The sequence below is a fragment of the Ranitomeya variabilis genome, chromosome 1 (genome assembly GCF_051348905.1).
Source record: "Ranitomeya variabilis isolate aRanVar5 chromosome 1, aRanVar5.hap1, whole genome shotgun sequence".
Lineage (NCBI taxonomy): Eukaryota > Metazoa > Chordata > Amphibia > Anura > Dendrobatidae > Ranitomeya > Ranitomeya variabilis.
In genome coordinates, this window is record NC_135232.1 from 203,709,621 (window position 1) to 203,731,071 (window position 21,451).

Genomic DNA, 21,451 nt, shown 5'->3' on the forward strand with positions numbered 1-21,451 from the left:
TGGTTAATATTAGGTCTAGCAGTGCCCCCCTCCTTGTTGGGTCCTGAACCAGTTGTGAAAGGTAATTGTCTCTCATAGTTGTCAAAAACCGATTACCTTTGCTGGAACTGCAGGTTTCTGTTCCCCAATCTATTTCAGGGTAGTTGAAGTCCCCCATAATAATGACTTCTCCTTGAGTCGCAGCTTCATCTATTTGCTTTACGAGGATATTCTCCATTGCTTCCATTAGTTTTGGAGATTTATAACAAACCCCTATCAGTAATTTATTATTTTTTCCCCCTCCCCTTATCTCCACCCACAGAGACTCTACATTTTCATTAGATTCACCTATATTATCACGCAGGATGGGTTTTAAGATCGATTTTACATACAGACACACCCCACCCCCTCGCTTATCTGTACGGTCATTTCTGAACAGGCTATAGCCCTGCAAGTTAACAGCCCAGTCATGGCTCTCATCCAGCCACGTCTCAGATATCCCCACCATGTCATAATTATGCTCCAACAACATTAGTTCTAATTCATCCATTTTGTTGGCGAGGCTTCTGGCATTAGTATACATGCACTTGATGTTCCTCTCTGTACCTCTATTCTTTCTTAAATTACTAACTGTTCTAACCCCACCCCCCATGCCACCGCCACCCCCAACTTCCTTATTTGTGCCCAGGTCTCTATCTGCACTATCTTCCCCTCCTATAAAATGAATACCCTCCCCCCCAATCCCTAGTTTAAACACTCCTCCAACCTTCTAACCATTTTCTCCCCCAGCACAGCTGCACCTTCCCCATTGAGGTGCAGCCCGTCCCTAGCGTAGAGCCTGTAGCCAACTGAGAAGTCGGCCCAGTTCTGCAGGAACCCAAACCCCTCCTTCCTACACCAATTCTTGAGCCACTTATTAACCTCCCTAATCTCCTGTTGCCTCTCTGGTGTGGCACGTGGTACAGGCAGTATTTCGGAAAATACCACGTTGGAGGTCCTTGCTTTCAGCTTGCAGCCTAATTCCCTGAAATCATCTTTAAGGACCTTCCACCTACCTCTAACTTTGTCATTTGTGCCAATGTGCACCATGACCGCTGGGTCCTCACCAGCCCCTCCCAGTAATCTGTCCACCCGATCAGCGATGTGTCGGACTCGAGCGCCAGGTAGGCAGCACACCGTCCGACGATCCCTGTCTTTGTGACAGATTGCCCTATCTGTTCCCCTAATAATTGAGTCCCCCACTACCAGCACCTGTCTGGCCTGCCCTGCTCTCCTTTTTCCCTCCTTACTGGAGCAGTCACTCCTCCGGCTTTCAGAGGACATGCCTGGCTGCAGCAGTGCTACCCCTGTACTGGCACCCCCCTCATCTGCCAACTTAGCAAACTTATTGGGGTGTGCCAGATCAGGACTAGCCTCCCTGGCACTCTTCCCTCTACCCCGCCTTCTATCTGTCACCCAGCTAACTGCCACACTGTCCTGCAGCTCCATCCTACCATCCCCCTCCTCATCTATCCCATTGAGCGTCTGCTCTGTGAGCAGAAGACTCCTCTCCATATTGTCTATGGATCTCAGTGTTGCCAGCTGCACATTTAGATCCAGTATCTGGGTTTCCAAATGCACAATGTGCTCACATCTCGCACAGCAGTATGCACCCTCGACCGGCTGGTCAAGGACTGCATACATGTGGCAAGATGTACACTGGATGGCATTAACAATTGTGGAGCACATTTCCTAATGGGGATTGCACCACACAGAAACGTTAATTAAAAATAAATACAAAGTATTAATTAAAAAAAAAAAAAAAAAAAACAGAAGCAATTCCTCCCTTGGAAACTCCCTGATTCCAAAGTCACTGAATCACAAGTCACACACTTACCGCCGTTCACACTTACGCTCAGGTCACACTCAGCTCGCTCACACTCGCTGTGCTGAAGATTTATAGATTTTTTTTGTTTTTTTTCTCTCTATCTCCCCTCAACAGCAATCCACCTTGCTGTTCAGATGCACTTCCAAAAGATTAATCCACAATCCCCACAGTTTTAAGCGTGCCCTAAAAACGCATTTGTTCAGACTACCATCTCAACGCATTAACCTAACTTTCCCTGTGTGGCCCATTCAAAAAACTTAAACCATAATCAGGTTCCTCGTATCATGTTCCCATACGCTTTATGCATTTAATAGCTCTCTGTGTCTGTACTGCTACATATTTAGGCTGTTAACTGGTTCATGCAGCTTTACATGAACACCCGAGCCTTACACTATGGCTGGTCCGAATAACTAAAGCAATTGTTACCATCCTCCTTTCGTGTCTCCCCTTTTCCTCATAGTTTGTAAGCTTGCGAGCAGGGCCCTCATTCCTCTTGGTATCTGTTTTGATCTGTGTTTATTGTTATGCTGTAATGTCTATTGTCTGTACAAGTCCCCTCTATAATGTAAAGCACTGTGGAATATGTTGGCTCTATATAAAGAAAAAATACTATTATTATTATTATATGAGTCATATAATAGAATTTTAACATTTCTATGGAAATGTGATAGGTGTCATATAATATGACACCTATCACATTTCCATAGAAATGTTAAAATTCTTGGCAGCAGATTCATGTAATCCATAAGTAAGGAAAGATCTTCACAAATATGTTAAACATGTAATTAAACTGTGTATCTTTAAAATAAAGTATCAGCTAACTTACTATGTCTTCTATAAGTAGAGATAAGATCACAATAACATATGGGGGACAACCAATGTAAAGGACAAATACCAAGGTAAATCCTGTCTTGACATTATGTTAGGTACATAGTTAAATTATTTATGAAGAGCCACTTCTGCCATGAGACAACGGTCTAAGGTGTCTCTTAGAAAGTGGCATTTTTCCACCTTCCCAGAGTACATATTTACCAGTTCTACCTGTAGTTAAACTGACAGTTGGCTTGGAGAACTGGTAGAACACTGGTTCTTTGCTTTCTGAATTCATTTGTATTTGTGTCAATAATTGAAAATATTAGCATCATGCCACAGGGGCAGATGATCACTAATCAGTTGCATGATGAGGTCACCTTATCATGATGGTGATGTCACTGCTATGCTGCAGAGGTGGCAAGTAGAAATGAGCGAGCTTGTTTAGAAAATGTTCATCAATTTCAAATTTAGTACGAACATTTTCACATTTAGATTTGGATTCCTGAGCAGTTTTCCTCAAAATCGACAAAATTCTGCCACTGTTGCAATGCAAGCTGATGACCTGCATGGTTCGAATGGCAGAAGTGAGCACACAGCAACCTTGCTTTCTGCAGTAGCGCATCCAGGCTGGGATAGTGGCATAGAAATTGCTGTACCACCAATGTGAGGATGTGAGCCATGCAAGGCACGTGTGAGAGGTCACCGTGACATAGTGCTGCCACCAGGTTTGCACCATTATCGTACACGGACTTCCATGCCTCCAGGTTCAGTGGAGACAGCCATTGCTTAAACTTGGCCTGGATAGCTGTCCACAACTCTTGAGCTGTGTGAATGCGATCTTTAAGGCATATAATTTAAACACTGCCTGACTGCGGTGAGCCCTGGCTGCGCAGTACAGAGGTGATGGTGATTCTCTTTGCACTGTTGGAATGCGTGTCTCATTAAGGGACAGGTTGAGGGTGCAAATAGAAACCCTAGAGGAGGTGGAGGAAGTGTTAGATACAGAGGTTTGTCCCGCAAGCCTTGAGGATTCCAAGACTTGGTGTCTAGTGACACTTTTGTGTCTAGTGGTTTAGTTCATCATCACTTGTTGTGTCGTGGTTTAGTTCTCCATCCCCTGGTGTGTAGTGGTTTAGTTCTCCAACCTTAGGTGTTTAGTAGTTTAGCTCTCAAACCCCTGTTGTCTAGTAGTTTAGTTCTCAATCCTCTGGTGTGTAATGGTTTAGTTCTCCATTACCAAGTGCCCTGCAAGCCTTGGGATTTCAAGACTTGTGGAGTAGACACTTTTTCACCTGCCATCATAGCCACCAGAGTCACCCAGTGCCCAGTTACCGAGATGGCCCCTGGTCATGCTTAATGGTCCAAGTGTCAGTGGTGGAATGCACCCTGACAGACATAGACACTCTGTTGTAAAGCAGGGACACCTTTCTTAGAGACGTAATGGTGACTGGGCACTGGTACTAGGAGACTGCGATGGCCATCAGCTTTTGGAAAGCATCTGTATACACCAAGCGAAAAGGCAGCACTTTTGTGGCCAACAGATTGGAGATGGTGAAGTTCAAGCTCTTTTTTTTTACATCTGTAGGAGGAAACAATCTATTATATGACAACAACTGCGAGAACGAGGGCTGGCTGCTGTGCTCAGAGAGGGTGGAGTAGGGTGAACAGAACAAACTGCTGGACTGTGAATGAGGAGCAGGCGGAGATGTTAGGGTGGATTTTAAAAAATATGATGTGCTTGGTGTCTGAGATCATTCAAAAATGGCAGGAACGTCCACTCCTGTCACAGCTGACGGGCTCTCACTCACCCCAATTGTAGCGGGTAAACAAGTGGAGGTTCTGCTGACGGAGACCTGTGTGAGTACCGATCAATGTTTAAGCTAAAAATGCTGGTCCATGCCCTCTACCAGGCACTGTCCCATGCATCCATGCGGTCCAATTATACTATTCATACTGTCGGTTAATTGATGCCACTTTTCCTTGTGTCTGCCGCTAATTTGAGCTGATTTGGCAGCTTTCTTGGTCCCCCTGAATGTCTATGCATTTGGTTTTGCCTCCCATTGAATTAAATGGGGTTCAGATATGTTCAGCGAACTGTTCTTTGAGCAGTGAGACGTTCGCCAATCCGAACCTTGAAAAGTTTGTTCGTCTCTAATAGCAAGATTGCGTGAGAAGGCAAGGGCTCTATAGTGCAGCCAATGATAGTAGGGACTTTTACTATAGATGAGGGTTGAGGTGTGTTAAGTGTGAGGGCACAGAGAGAGGAATAGTATGCAGAGGGGGAAAAGCTTGAGAGGGGGCGCAGTATGAACAATGAGCAGTGTGAATGGGGCACAGCATGGAGAGGAGTAGTGTAAGAGAACAGTATGGATAAAGGGGAGTGTCAGGGCACTGTATGTAGAGGAGGCAGTTTGAAAGGACAGTATAAAGAGAGGCAAACATGAGAGAAGACTATGGAGAAGAGGCAGTATGAGGGCACAGTATGCAGAGGTGGAAGCATGAGGTGACAGTGTGGAGAGATGGAGTATGGGGGACAATGAAGATGGGGATAGTGTGGAAACTCAGTGTATAGATAGGACAGTGAGTGTAAACAGTGGAGAAGGGACAGTATGAAGTGGGGATAGTGTGGAGACAACAATTCATAAGGGATGTGCTGTAGAAGGCTGGAAAAGAGGGAATTCTGTTGTGGAAGTGAAAAGTGATCAAGGTGTATGGGCCAGATGGAGACTAAAGGAATGACAATGACTCCAACCAAAGAATACATCATGTATAAGTTAACTGGGTGCAAATATATATTTTTGAAACTAACTTAGTATAATCAGTACTGTGGTCTGATGATAGCTGGCAATCAGAGCACCAAGCATCTCTTTAACATTGTTAAGGTCATACAGAAAGTTGTAGGTCTATGAGATACAAATATATTTTCTGGGTTCTGACCTGACATTGCAGTTAATTACAACACTAAGCTTGGAGATACATACATGTACTGATGATGATTTTGCTGATGTATTCATGTACTGATGATGATTCTGGTGATGTATTCATGTACTGATGGTGGTGGTGATGTATTAATATGCTGACAGTAGTTCTAGTGATGAACCCTGTTCATACAGGTAATATACAGATGATCAGGTTTTTAAATACATCAGATAGGGATTGCATACATCAGTTAGGACTGCTCTATATGGGTATACCTTGACGTTTGGTGGAGCTGCTTAGTATACATTTTTTGCAAAAAACGTATCAACCAAATACCCTGTTTTTTACATCTTTTTACTAGCACTTGCTGATTACTGCGATTTTTCTTCAACGGAGTGTTTTTGGTTTTACTGTGCTCTTTTGTGTCTTCAAGTTTCTTGGTGTTGGGTGATGGGGGGCGTGGCTATGTAGTGAAGGAGTGAGGACGCATCGTGGGAGAGCTCCTAAATCCTTATAACATCCTGCACCTAAGACCCCTAAATACGGCGATATATTCGCCACTGCTGGACCCTCTAGTTCCAGGTGACTCTGTTGGACCCTGTGGGGAAACCGCCGTGGCCGAGAAGCTCCGGAGATCAAGGATCTCTGGACGAGTACACAGCGAGGAGGCGGCCATTTTCAGCAGCACGCGGTCTATCGAGAGGAAGCGCAGTGCTGCTCCCTGCTGAGGACAAACCTTACCCCGACCCTCGGGTGATTGCCGACGCTTGCGGTGAGTGCTGGGAGCCTGCGGTGCACCGGGAGCAGAGCGGCTCGAGCGGAGGCAGTGCCTGTGTGGAGCGGCTGCCAGCTTCTGAGCGCGCGCTCCAGCAGTTGGAGATGTGGCTCCATCTTCTCATCCTTGCAGCGCTGTGTGGGTGAGTGAGTGAATATACACCCTGGACATATTGGGGGAAAGCGCGGAGTGTGCTCTGGAAGAATTGGGCCCTGCGCTCCCCCACATCTTTAATAAAATGCTCTGCCTATCAACGCCATTACTTTGGAGGGCCCCCAGACCCCCCCTTCTGGCTGCCACCACTGCAGGCACAGTGAGTCCTTCCTGGTGCACAGCACCTTGGTGGAGCCTCTGCAGTTACCACACCTCTATCTATAACTTTTCGGTTCACTGCGGATATCACCCTCCTATAGCTCTGCTGTGTCTGCACGACCTGTAACTTTGTCCTTATTAACCATGCAGCGCACAAAAGGATCTGGGACAGCTGACAAATTAAAAGAGTTTGCCAGAGTTGATCCCTCTGATAACGTGCGGACCCTTAGGAATAACCCCTCTCAAATACAACGTAAAAATCGTCCCTCTGATGGCGCTGAGGGAAATGACCAGGAGGAACTGACACTTAAACAAGCGTCTGACCAATTAATGCAAGCTATTTCTCATAGGGTACCGTTACACTATACGATTTACCAACGATCACGACCAGCGATACGACCTGGCCGTGATCGTTGGTAAGTCGTTGTGTGGTCGCTGGGGAGCTGTCACACAGACAGCTCTCCAGCGACTAACGATGCCGAGGTCCCCGGGTAACCAGGGTAAACATCGGGTTACTAAGCGCAGGGCCGCGCTTAGTAACCCGATGTTTACCCTGGTTACCATCGTAAATGTAAAAAAAACCAAACAGTACATACTCACATTCCGGTGTCCTTCAGGTCCCTTGCCGTCTGCTTCCCGCACTGACTTACTGCCGGCCGTAAAGTGAAAGCACAGCACAGCGGTGACGTCACCGCTGTGCTGTGCTTTCATTTTACGGCCGGCAGTCAGTCAGTGCGGGAAGCAGACGGCAAGGGACCTGACGGACACTGGAATGTGAGTATGTACTGTTTTTTTTTTTTTAGATTTACGATGGTAACCAGGGTAAACATCGGGTTACTAAGCGCGGCCCTGCGCTTAGTAACCCGATGTTTACCCTGGTTACAAGCGAACGCATCGCTGGATCGGTGTCACACACACCGATCCAGCGATGACAGCAGGAGATCCAGCGACGAAATAAAGTTTCAAACGATCTGCTACGACATACGATTCTCAGCGGGGTCCCTGATCGCTGCTGCGTGTCAGACACAGCGATATCGTATGGATATCGCTGGAATGTCACGGATCGTGCCGTCGTATCGATCAAAGTGCCAATGTGAGACGGTACCCTAACTAGAACATCCCTCACTGAAAAAATAGAGGATGTACATACTGAGGTGGGATGCCTCCGTCAAGATATGCAGGCTATGAAGGGACGTATTACAGAGGTGGAGACGAGGGTATCCCATGCTGAAGATACCATTGCACCCATGGAGGCCAAGCTGACAAAAGTAGCTGGCTCTATCAACGCCTGGAAACAAAAGGCTGATGACCTAGAGAACAGACTGCGCCGGAACAATATTGGCCTACCAGAACGTTCAGAGGGTCAACAACCTGAGGTTTTTCTGGAGGGGTGGCTCAAATCCGCTTTGGGAGATGAATTTTCTTCAACATTTGCTGTGGAAAGAGCCCATCGAGTGCCCACAAAACCTCTCCCTCCTGGGGCCCCAATTAGACCTATTCTGGCACGGATCCTTAATTGCAAGGACAGAGACACTATTCTGCGACTGGCACGGCAAAAAAGCCCCATTAAATTTAATAATGCTGTAATTTCTATCTTTCCGGATTTTTCCATAGAACTTCAAAAGCAAAGAGCCAGATTTATGGAGATCAAGAAGCAACTCAGGGATAGAAACATCATTTACTCGATGATCTTGACTCCGAGTTGTTCACAAAGGTTCTTCTGTGTTCTTCACGGATCCAGCGGAAGTGGCTGAATGGCTACGATCTCATGGGGCGTCTTGTGCAAAAGAATCCTGAATACATCTAATTCAATAAAATTCTTATGATCTCTTAATACAGAGCTCTCTCTGGAGATGTCCAGATTACCAACAATACCGGACGCTGATTCCAGCAAGGGTATCCCCTTACTTTTTTGATAATGGGAGCACAGGACGTTGCTCCTATATTGTTTGGTTCTTGTTTTATCTTTTCTTTCCTATTGGTTTTATCTGTTATTTATGTAGTAACTGCCGCCGACGGCATTCTTGTTCTGTGTTCTATCCTTAACCTTTGCCTGAGTGATAACATATATCATATTGGGATAAGTAGGTGTGGGATCTGAGATGGTGTGTTAAACGTGGAACGTACGAGGTATAAAATCTCCTCGAAAGAAAATTAAGGTTTTTTTCGCAGATCAAACGTTATCATCCCCATATAGTGGCCTTGACGGAGACGCACTAGGGATACGGCTCGATGTGTGCAGAGACCATGGGTGCAATGGCATATCCACGCTTTCCATACTAGCTACTCGAGAGGTGTTTCGTTATTAATACACAGAGATGTTAGATGGGAGGCTAGAGAGGCCCGAAGGGATTCTGAGGGTCGGTTTGTTTTTGTGCATGCGCTAATTAATTCTAGGGAATACGTAACTCTATGTATCTACAACCCTCCCCCGGCTAATCTCTCAATTCTCCGGATGGCAATGAGCTTTGCTCTAAATTACCCAGACGCGCAAGTTATCTGTATGGGAGACTTCAATTTGTTTATGGATAATAGCCTTGATAGATTGAGGTTGGATGATGGGGGATCTGGGGAACTCCCGTCTTCAGCCCCGACCCAGCTGGCATGATTTATGGAGGGTAGTGGATGGTTGGATTTGTGGCGGATGCGCCACCCAGGAGTGAAGGGGTATACCTGCCACTCATCTACTAAACGGTCTTTATCCCGTATAGATTACATATTCAGTTCTGGTGGGTTGGCGACGTGGGTGGATAGTATGGAACATGGCAATAGAGGGATATCAGACCATAGCCCGATTATACTTAAACTTAGGTTTGGGCAACCGAGGAGCGGCGTGATCTGGAAGCTGAATCCCTTTTGGTTGAAACTTATGGATCATAGTGACAGAACAGAGGATCAGTTGAACTGCTTCATTTCATCTCACCCAGAACCCCAGAATGTCAATTTATTCTGGGATACCCTCAAGGCATACCTGAGAGGATGTTTGTCTTCCACAATTTCATATATAAAAAGGGTGACCTCGAGAGAGGATGATGGAGTGGAACAGAGACTGAAAGATGCAGAAGCTGCGTACATATCTGACCAAACTAATGGTAATAGAATTGAGTGGTTGACCTCACAGAGATTGTATACGCAACATATGGACACCAAGTCCAAGCGTAAGCTGTTTTTTACACGCCAGTCATATTTTGAGTTGGGAAATCAAACCGGTAAATTTTTAGCCTATCTGGTGCGTCAGCATAATACATCTAATACAATACTGCAGATTCGCGCGCCAAATGACTCATTGATGTCCACGACGGAAGAAATACTTCAATGTTTTTATGATTACTATGAGTCGTTATATAACTCCAAAAGTGGTCTTGGCATTCCGCAATGTATGGATTATTTGTCAGATATCATATTTCCCACATTGAGTTCCACTCAGCGAGACTTTATGCTAAGTTCACATTAGAGGAGGTAGAGCATGCAATAATGGTAATGTCCTCTGGAAAAGCTCCTGGGCCAGATGGGTTTCTGGTTGAGTTATATAAGAGATACAAGGGTATACTAGCACCGCTCCTATTGAAGGTATTCTAGGGTATATGGGAGGGAGGATGCATGCCCGAAACTTTCTATGAGGCAAATATTGTCATACTCAAAAAAGAGGGAAAGGACCCTATGGAATGTGGCTCCTATCGACCCATATCATTGGTCAACGTAGATTATAAGATTTTCACTAAAATTCTAGCCATTAGACTGAATTCCATTATATTGGATCTGATTCACCCAGATCAGACTGGTTTTATGCCAGGTAAAAATACCTCTATTAACATAAGGGTGAGTTCAATCAATAATTCAATATAGCTCTCTGGTGCCAGATAACAACTGGGCATTAGCATCCCTGGATGCGGCTAAAGCTTTCGATTCTCTGGAGTGGCCCTTTTTGTCAGCATGCTTACAGAGATATGGCTTCGGGGATAAGTTCCTGAGGTGGATCAATATATTATATATGAAACCTAAGGCACGTATAATTATAAATAATTCTATCTCTAAGCCTCTCTTGCTATTCAGGGGGACTCGTCAAGGGTGCGCCCTCTCGCCGGCTCTTTTTGCTCTTGCGATAGAGGCACTAGCAATACGAGATCCTCTCCTGGTGTTAAGGGCATAGATATAGCGGGTCGGGTGGACACCATCGGCTTATACGCTGACGATATGGTGATATTTATGGACAAGGCAGAGGAAACATTACCACGAGTGATCTCCACTATAGACGTTTTTAGTAAATATTCCGGCCTATATTTAAATTGGGACAAATCTGCTTTATTGCCTCTCTCTTGCACCCCAATGCCAAATCTTGAAACCATATCCTTGTTACCTGTCATATCCAATTTCAAATACTTGGGTATTTACATGTCCCGAAGCAGCAATTCTGATCTGCAGCTTAATATTTACCCGTTAGAATTAGTCAAATCCAAATTTGCGTCTTGGAGCAAGCTCCCACTATCGGTTGCTGGCCGTATTAACCTAATAAAAATGATTTTACTCCCTGAACATAACTATCGCCTTCAACATAGCGCAGTACCAATACCTAAGTCCCTCTTTGCCAATTTAAATTCTCAAATTACTTCTTTTATATCTGGGAAATCTAGGCCCAAACTTAGACTGTCTGTTTTGCAGAGACCTAAACAGGGGGGTGGAGCGGCGTTGCCGGATTTTTTTCTATACTACCTGGCCGGACAGGTTAAAACATTAGGCACATGGATGCCGGGTGGTTGTCTCCCCAACTCTGAACACCATCTGCTTCACTCTGTTCGAGTGGAGTGCCCACTGAGTTTTTTAGAATCAGAAAAAAACTAACGAACCTCACTCATTGCCCATGCTTCGACTGGCATGATTAGTTTGGAGACAAATAAAAAAAGTTGTCGGTTTTACGGATATCATAGCGGAAATGCCCCTATGGAAAAATAATTACTTTCCGGCGCTGCTGGATCACCCATCTACTGATTTTTGGGTGCTACATGGTGTTACCTCGGTAGGGGATTTATATGACCAGGAGACTTTTGTGTCCTTTGAACAGCTGCAAACTAAATACAATATACCAAGATCCCAATTTTTTCATTTTTTACAATTAAGATCAGCTTTCCAGTCATTTATGAGGGGGGTGGATGCGGGCCGTACAATTTCGTCTTTGCCACTGATAGGAATCCTCAAGTCCCAGGGACCCCAGGGCCTTATTTCTTCCTTATACACCTATATGCTATCAGTGGGGACTGGATCCGCTATTAGACTCATCAGGGGGAAATGGGAGAGACTTATTCCTGAGGTACAGGAAGAAGAATGGGAGGAAATTTTAGAGTCCCCACTTGGGGTATCCCCGTCAATTAACAACAGAATGACTCAACTATATATAATATACCAGTCATATTTAACTCGCACGCGGCTTTTTAAAATGGGTCGACTCCACTCCTCGGAATGTCTGCGTTGTCATTCACCAGACGCAGATTTTATCCACATGATATGGAATTACTCTATTATCCTTCAATATTGGAAAGAGGTGACATCATTACTTTCGTCCATGGTAGTTCCTTCTGTTCCTCTTGAGCCAATAATTTGTTTATTTGGGGTGTGGAATGAAGAGACTTGGGGACACCATATTGGGATCTTTTTACGGGAATCACTTTTCATGGCAAGGAAGGTAATAGCAATGCGATGGATGGGGAGTTCCTGCCCCTCTTTGAGGGCCTGGGTGGAGTTGGTAAATTCAGTCATTCCATATGAACGTACCCTATATCAAAATAGAGGATGCCCAGGTAAATTTGAAAAGATTTGGAGCGGATGGAACTCCTCTCACCTTACTTTATAAATTTAAATTCATAGTTAATTACTCTGGGGCAAGGTATTACTTTTTTTTTTTTACAGATGCTACGCAGAGACAGTTGCGAGTTAGTATTAAGCAACAGAAAGGTAATTAACAGGATATAGTTGTAGTTGTGGTTCAATGACTGTAAATTCTTATGACTCCATGTTGTGCTTGTTCGGTTCGAATGGAGTAAATGATATGCTAAACATAGTTGTGATACTCAGTTATGCATACAATGTACATGTTCTATACTGACTGTACTACCAATGAATACGAATGTGTATATTGTATACTTTTACTTTGTGGTTAATAAACAACTTTAAAAAAAGTTTCTTGGTGTTGTGTGAACATGTTCCTACAGACTTGTTCACTGTGCAAGTAGCCCATGTGTTTCTGTTTCCATAATTGTTCTCTTGTGTCTACAAGACTAGGTAGTTATCCACCACTCCTTGTGGGCTATCTGCACAAAAGCTGTTCCATTCAGCGTGTCCACATGGACATTTACTCTCTGAACCCTGCTTATACAGGTAATATACAGATGATCAGGTTTTTAAATCCATCAGATAGGGATTGCATACATCAATTAGGACTGCTCTATATGGGTATACCTTGACGTTTGGTGGAGCTGCTTAGTATACATTTTTTGCAAAAAACCTATCAACCAAATACCCTGTTTTTTACATCTTTTTACTAGCACTTGCTGATCACTGTGATTTTTCTTCAACGGAGTGTTTTTGGTTTTACTGTGCTCTTTTGTGTGTTCAAGTTTCTTGGTAGTGTGTGAACATGTTCCTACAGACTTGTTCACTGTGCAAGTAGCCCATGTGTTTCTGTTTCCATAATTGTACTCTTGTGTCTACAAGACTAGGGAGTTATCCAACACTCCTTGTGGGCTATCTGCACAAAAGCTGTTCCATTCAGCGTGTCCACATTGACATTTCCTCTCTGAACCCTGCTCATACAGGTAATACATCAGATAGGGATTGCATACATCAGTTAGGACTGCTCTATATGGGTATACCTTGACGTTTGGTGGAGCAGCTTAGTATACATTTTTTGCAAAAAAATGTATCAACCAAATACCCTGTTTTTTACATCTTTTTACTAGCACTTGCTGATTACTGTAATTTTTCTTCAACAGAGTGTTTTTGGTTTTACTGTGCTCTTTTGTGTCTTCTAGTGTTGTATTTGTATCGCCCAGAGCGGGGTACTCAGGTCGCCGGGCAGCGTTGGATTCTGGGGGTCATGCGGATGGTGGCCATGCCGGTGCCTGTGCTCCAGGGACAGTGAAATAGGGATTAAAAATAAAAAGGAAAACAAAAATTAGAAAGAAGAGTTTGTGACACCAGTTGGAGTGTTCGGCTGTAAGATGGCTGGCACTGCAAATGACCCCTGAGGGGTAGGTGATGATGGCAGTGCAGGAGTTAAACCCCTTCCAAATAGGGCTGGCCCCAAGGATAGTGATAGAAGTAGATGGTGCAGAATAATAAAGCAGGAGACAGAAAAGTCACTTTACAACATTTACTGAAGTCCAGATGCAGTTTCAGAGGATGGATTACAACTCTCACCAGGTATACAGTCTGCTCTGCATTGTGGGAATTATCTCTCTCTGCTGTGACTCAGTATAAACTTCCTGCTGTTCTAATCCCTTCTGGGTCAAAGGTTTCTTGGAGTCTGAAACTTCCAGTACAGCCAAATACTCACGGTGTTTTCTCACCCAGCAACTTGCAGCTTGAATCCTATATGAAGCAAGTGTTTGTTCTTGCACAATCTCTCACTGATTCGCTGTTGCTACAGATCTCTGGGAAAAACACTTCTCTGCTGGTTATGAAAACCACAGAGCATCTCAGCTTACCACCCTGTTATGATCTGGTGGCCTAAGAGCAGCATGAGACTTACTCTGGAGAAGGTGGTACATGTACTGACCGCAGACCCTGAACCTAACACCGCAACTAGAAGTAGTCGTGGAATGTACCTAGCGCTCCCTAGACATCTCGACACAGCTGGAGGACTAATTACCCCTAGAGATAGAAAAGGGAAAACTATCTTGCCTCAGAGAAAATCCCCAAAGGATAGGCAGCCCCCCACAAATATTGACTGTGAGAGGAGAGGGAAAAAACATACACAGACTGAAATGAGAATTTAGCAAAGGAGGCCACTTCTAGCTAAATAGAAAGGATAGGACAGAGTACTATGCGGTCAGTATTAAAACACTAGAAAATATCCACCACAGAAAATACAAAAACTCCACAGCTAACTAAAGATATGGAGGGTATATCTGCATCTCCAGAGATACCAGCTTGGCTAAAAAAATCCTTATACAGACCAAGCTGGACAAGACAAAACATAGAAAAGAACTGAACAATAAGACCACAGCATGTGGACAGCAAAATAAAGGCCAAAACTTATCTTTGTTGAAAAGAACTGCAAAGCAGGAGAGACCAGGCAGGGATGTGAATCCTCCAGGAACAATGGACAACTGGCACTGACTAAAGGGTGAAGCAAGACTAAATAGCCCAGTCCAAATTGCAAAAAGTGAACACACCTGATAAATGCTGTGATTCAGAGACAGCAGCGCTACCACTTACAACCACCGGAGGGAGCCCAAGAGCAGAATTCACAACACCACCCAACTCTGGAAGTCTGAATGGCCTAGGGGATGATACCCTGATTCTTCTCAGCATTATTCCTGAAGAGAGCACATGTCTCTCCTCCATGAACATTCTCCATTTTATTTTCAGACTGTTTCCTCACAGACTAATTATGCCCCTCCCCTCCCAGTTAGGGTATCTCTGCAAAGCTCTATGCTTCAGGCAGAGTAAGGGAGGTGGGTAAATTTTATGTGCAATTGTCCCCAGCAGAGAAAGCATAACTCCCATCATTTACAATACACATATAAAATAGTACATATGTGACTATTTTGTGGCGACACAGGGCACCACATATTCATGTACTGGTGTTGGCTCTGGAAGTTCAAATACAGGTAGTGGTTCTGATTCTGTATTCCAGTACTGATATTGGTACTGATGCTGTACTCAAGTAGCAATCCATAACTTGTCAGGTGAAGTGCTGCAAAGCTATATCAATAAAGTAGTTGGTTGTCTGACAAGTTAAATCATCACTCAAGCATTTTTTTATATTGTCCCCTCTGGCAACTGATGGTAAAATGTTACAGGTCTCAAAAATAATATCACAAACTCAAATTTTAGCAACAAAAAAAATCACATTGACCTGGAGAATCATGTTCATGCGTACTTTTTAGCATATAATGAATAAGCTAAAAGGAAAATCCCGAAAACAATTATGGAATTAAGTTTATTCATTACAGGTTTATATTGCACTGCGGGGATCGGCACTATTTCAAGTTTCACCTCAGAAAGCAGGACAGCTAAAATTGGCCCTGAATTTATGGAGAGAAATGTAGTGTTCCTACAGGTGTGGTATGAAAAGATAAGGTGTTCTTGGGATTCATTGCTGTTTTTTGAATAAGATTGCATATAAATGGATTTTATTTAATTAATTGCCATTTTATGATTTATGTGCTTAGTTGACTAAGAAAAGCTGTATTAAATTAACAGCAAGTTGAACTTTTAGGGCTCATGCAAAATGACACTCAGGGGCAGGCTGGGCCGGAGGGCAGAGGGGCAAGTGCCCCCCAGGCTGGTCCCCACAGCAGCAGTTGCAGGCTGGTCCCCCTCAGCAGCAAATACGGGCCGGTCCCCGCAGCAGCAGTTGCGGGATGCTCGGCCCTTTGCTGCCGAGAAGATGGCTAGTGGCACTGTACATTAATCATGTACAAATGCCGAGCCGGCCATCCCTGTATTGTAGACGCACTCACACTGCACACTGTGTGGGCATGTCTTCTGACCTCACCTCAACAGCATGGTGGCCTGGATGCTTCCTCTGTAAGCCTGAGAGCAGCTTCAGAGAAGAGGTCAGCAAAAGCCGGGGCAAGAGGTCAGGGACAAGGCCGGATCCTGCCTCGAGGCTCTGAGGCACGGTGTAAGGATTTATTGCACCAGTTGGAACTTTCATGCAGCTCAGGTCACACTGTCAGTGGGAGTCATAGGCTCCAGCATCACCTGATCTGCAGGAAAGTTCAAGCTGCAGCCATAACTCACAGTCAGGGTCAGACACCAGTATACAGAGTTATCCTGCACTGACTGCTCCTGAGCCTGGCTCCAGAACATTATGTATCATATATAATTCCATACATTATAATGTGAGGTCTATCATATATGCCATTATTGGTATTATGAAGCTACTATGGATCAAGGGATTTACATATTCCCTGTTGGAACTATCCTCTGTACTGGACATTATTATTGGTGGCATTATCCCTTCAACTGGTGGATTTAAGTGGTTTCATGATCTGAATTGATAGTAATATCTGCTCTCCTAGAGTGGGTATTTAGGATTTTGTTTTATGGTCCGGGTTTATAATCTGATTGTAATGAGCCTTTTTTCATTATTTATTCTTCATTTACATATTCTTTTTTTTTTTTTGTATACCAGCGTTTCATCACTTTAATATAATTATGTCTATATTTTTATACTTGATTATGTTTTATATGGTTCTTCTATGTGTCAATTATTTGGCATTTTACTATTAGGCACTAGTCACTTTATTTCTTCGTACAGATAATGTAAACCTAACTTTGCACTGTTTTCTTTTTAATCATTGCAATAATAAATCTTTGCGCTTTAATATTGCACTGTCACTTTATTCAGTATCTTTTTTGCACGCTTTGGGTGTATTAATCTTAGTGCACTGCAGTTCACTTTTTTCTTTTTTTCATTTTTTCATTTTATTTGGCTTTGCGCAGTTATACCGCATTGTAGCATCACCGTTCATACATTTCACTTAAATTGGATATCCTCATACTATGCGTATCACTGCTCATTTATTTCACTTAAACTAGATACCACTGGATGGTGCGCATGCGTTGTCGCCACATCACCACGCACTTCCGGGAGTGCCACACATTGGGCCTGTATGCATTCCACCATGAGGTCCACCTGGCATTTTTCCGGAAGTGCCTTTACATCTGGTGGATGTATGATGGCCGCATGCGCCATGGAGTTCATCACAGGTATCAGACACTGATTGGTATATTACTTCTCTCGGCACCTCTGTTGGCCTGCGTCTGCTATAAAAAGATCCTCATAACCCACTAGGACATACCCTCGGAAGTGGCATAGGGCGAAACGCACATTGTGGCGCAGGGGGGAACCATCAGACCACATGCACTGCTATCCTTCACTCTCGATCAAAGTCTTGGCTCCTGGGCTAAGGTAATACACCTTTACTATATGTGCAATTTTCAGGATAAGGATATGATTATTGTATGATGCTATCAACAATCTTTCATTTATTAATTCTTGGTACATCATTTTCTTGTCTTATCCATTACTCTATTTATATGGAGCCATAATTGTGGTTTGTTATTTGCACAGAGCTCTTAATTTTTCTTAAATCTGCCTGGAGTGTAGGTATGGGGAGATACATAGAGTAGCTAGTAGGAACCAGGTAGCAAAGCTGTGTTTAGTCTCAATGAGTAGCAGGGGCCTGGCCAGATTTTATGGTGCCAAAATCACCTCCCTAGGACCCTCCATCAAAGAGTTATGACAAGGGGAGGGGATTTAGGTTCAGTCCAGAAGTGGGAGTGACCTAAAGGGGATAAAAGCTAAGGCCATGTGGCCTCTCTCTCTTTTATGCTTGCAGTTCACTTTGAGGGTGGGGGCCACATTGATTAATGTGCTGTGAAGGACCTAGGAGCCAGCTAGCAACCCATGCCCCCATGCAGCACAGCACATACATGGTCGAATATCATATGCGGCATGTTGGAAACTTTTTATTTCCTGTATATACAAGTTATTTTCTTTTAGAGGACCACTCTTATAAAAGTCTGGTTTTCAATGTAGTTTTCAGTGGATTATCTCAAAAGCATTTTACTGCAGTTCTTACATTTTCTAAAAGGTAATTAAATCTGCCTGAAAACTTATCACAACATAATGTAGATGTATAACCGTAGGAAAAGTACACAACACAAAATTTCTCAATTAAGATTTAAAAATGTCTGATCACCACATGATACAATTTTTATGCATAAAATCTGTGATTGTAGTGTTTAGATGAATCTGAAATCAAATTTTTAGTGATTTGTTTCATGCTAATTTATCAAAATGGTGGTCAACCTTACGCAATTTCGATGAATTACAGACGGCAGTGAACAAAAAATACTCACCTTGCCATTAATCTCTCTCACCACTACAGCCTGCTGTCTGGTGCTTTACACGTCTTCTACAGATCTTCTGACATCTTCTCTCGGCATTGGGGCTGCCAGTGCCAAGTAGGCCTCAGTCCTCATAATGTATGACAACTGAAGCCTAGTCAGCATGTTCTGGTGATGCACATTGTGACATCAAGTGATGAGATGTGACTTCTGAGGCCTACTTGGCCAAAAAAGACAGCTGAAGTATCGGCAGTGGTACTGCAGTAGCAGAACAGGCAAACAGCAAGGTAAGTACTATTTTAAACCCATGTTTATTATGCTTCCGAGGTCTTGAAATTGGCCAGGAAATTTTATTAAGCGAATGTTCCTTATCAAGCATCATTATGCACCAGGGTCGCATTAGACCCTATTTGCATCGATAACTTCTATGCAAATCAATTTTCCTTGGCAAAGTCAAGCAGACTTCTGCATTGTGGCAGATTTGCTCATCAGAAGTTTTTAGGTATTTTGCTAATGTAACTCTTCTACTTCTACTTAGGCTGCTTTCACACTAGCGTCGGTACGGGGCCGTCGCGCTGCGTCGGCCCAACGTACCGACGCATACTGTGAAAAAAATGCCCGACGTGGGCATCAGAAGCAGTCTTAGGACGCTTCCGCTGCCCCATTGCAAGGTCCGTGGAGGAGGGGGCGGAGTTTCGGCAGTGAATGCGCGGTCGAAAATGGCGGCCTCGACGCACAAAAAAACGTTACATGTAACTTTTTTTGTGGTGGTGGTCCACCAAAACACGTTTGGCGCTGCATCGCAATGCGTCGCTAATAAAAGTCTATGGAGAAAAAACGCATCCTGCGGGCAACTTTGCAGGATGCGTTTTTTCTCCACAACGACACATTGCGACATGCAGTGCCCGACGCTAGTGTGAAAGTAGCCTTATTTGGACTGTTGGACTGCATTATTTAAGTGAAAACATAAAAAGATAAAAAACTATTTGTAGTGTAGATTGGAAGCAGATATAGATCTTCAAGAGAAAGTAAATACTCACTGCTTTCGGTGTTTCCTGTCTTGCTTTCTTTTACTTTTTGGACTGGATGAACTAGAAAAAGGAGCATTTTATTAACTACAGGGTTTGAGACATAAAACCAATGTATAACATCCTGATTACTTAAAAAATCAAGAGTCTAGAGTCAAAAATGTTATCCTATCTTGCAGGCAGGCGTACATATCACAATTTATCCAGGCTATCTTCAAAATTGATTAAAAGGTTGTCTGGTTCAATTTGATAATTTGCCTGTTGCTGTTGCCTGTCCACAAAAAGGACAATAAATTGCTAAGTCATGCCCTCCTGCAACGGAGGAAGAGCTTAAGTGAGTACAGCCAAAGTTGTTACCGTATATATCGCAGGTGAACTTCAAAACCATTTAAGGGGTTGTCCGGTACAAATCGGTATCTGCAGTAACTCTTTGTGGCTGCAGACTTATGAACTCCTCCAGTGCACGCACTATGCGCTGCTGGGATTGGCCGTTTTCTGAGTCGGCACCGCAGGTTATGTATGCATTATACATACTCCTGGCCAGGGTCCATCTAGTGGGCTTGGCCTCACTCCATACACTTGTATGAGAGCAAGGCCGCACTCACTGACCGGGAGTATGTATAACGCATGCGAACCTTCCGGTCCCGGCTCAGAAACCTGCGAATCCCTGCAGTGTACAATGTGTGCGCTAGGGGGATTCATAAGTCTGCAGTCACACAAAGTTACTAGATACTTATCAGTTTAGACAGGACAATCCCTTTAAAGAACAATTGCAAATAGTAATATTTTTATCCACACTACAGGAGATGAAAATCTACTAAGGTTAGGATGTCTTCAACTACAGTTAGGTCCATATATATTTGGACAGAGGCAACATTTTTCTAATTTTGCTTATAGACATTACCACAATTAATTTTAAACAAAACAATTCAAATGAAGTTGAAGTTCAGACTTTCAGCTTTCATTTGAGGGTATCCACAATAAAATTGGATGAAGGGTTTAGGAGTTTCAGCTCCTTAACATGTGCCACCCTGTTTTTAAAGGGACCAAAAGTAATTGGACAATTGACTCCAAGGCTATTTCATGGACAGGTGTGGGCAATCCCTTCGTTATGTCATTCTCAATTAAGCAGATAAAAGGCCTTGAGTTGATTTGAGGTGTGGTGCTTGCATTTGTAAGGTTTTGCTGTGAAGTAAACATGCAGTCAAAGGAGCTCTCCATGCAGGTGAAACAAGCCATCCTTAAGCTGCGAAAACAGAAAAAACCCGTCGGATAAATTACTACAATATTAGGAGTGGCAAAATCTACAATTTGGTACATCCTGAGAAAGAAAGAAAGCACTGGTGAACTCATCAATGCAAAAAGATCTGGGCGCCCACGGAAGACAACAGTGGTGGATGATCGCAGAATAAGCTCCATGGTGAAGAGAAACCCCTACACAACAGCCAACCAAGTGAACAACACTCTCCAGGAGGTCGGCGTATCAATATCCAAATCTACCATAAAGAGAAGACTGCATGAAAGTAAATACAGAAGGTTCACTGCACGGTGCAAGCCAATCATAAGCATCAAGAATAAAAAGGCTAGACTGGACTGTGCTAAAAAACATCTAAAAAAGCCAGCACAGTTCTGGAAGAACACTCTTTGGACAGATGAATCCAAGATCAACCTCTACCAGAA

At 43.7% G+C, this 21,451-nt stretch overlaps 1 protein-coding gene across 6 annotated transcripts in view; it reads right to left on the bottom strand.

The window, feature by feature from the left end:
• Positions 1–21,451, bottom strand: part of SRRM4 (serine/arginine repetitive matrix 4) — a 201,441-nt gene that overhangs the window by 66,350 nt on the left and 113,640 nt on the right. For all 6 annotated transcript variants that reach the window (XM_077292100.1, XM_077292129.1, XM_077292124.1 and 3 more), the window contains one exon: positions 19,784–19,834. In XM_077292100.1, the coding sequence (XP_077148215.1) occupies positions 19,784–19,834 (51 nt within the window). The remainder of the gene's footprint in view (positions 1–19,783; positions 19,835–21,451) is intronic.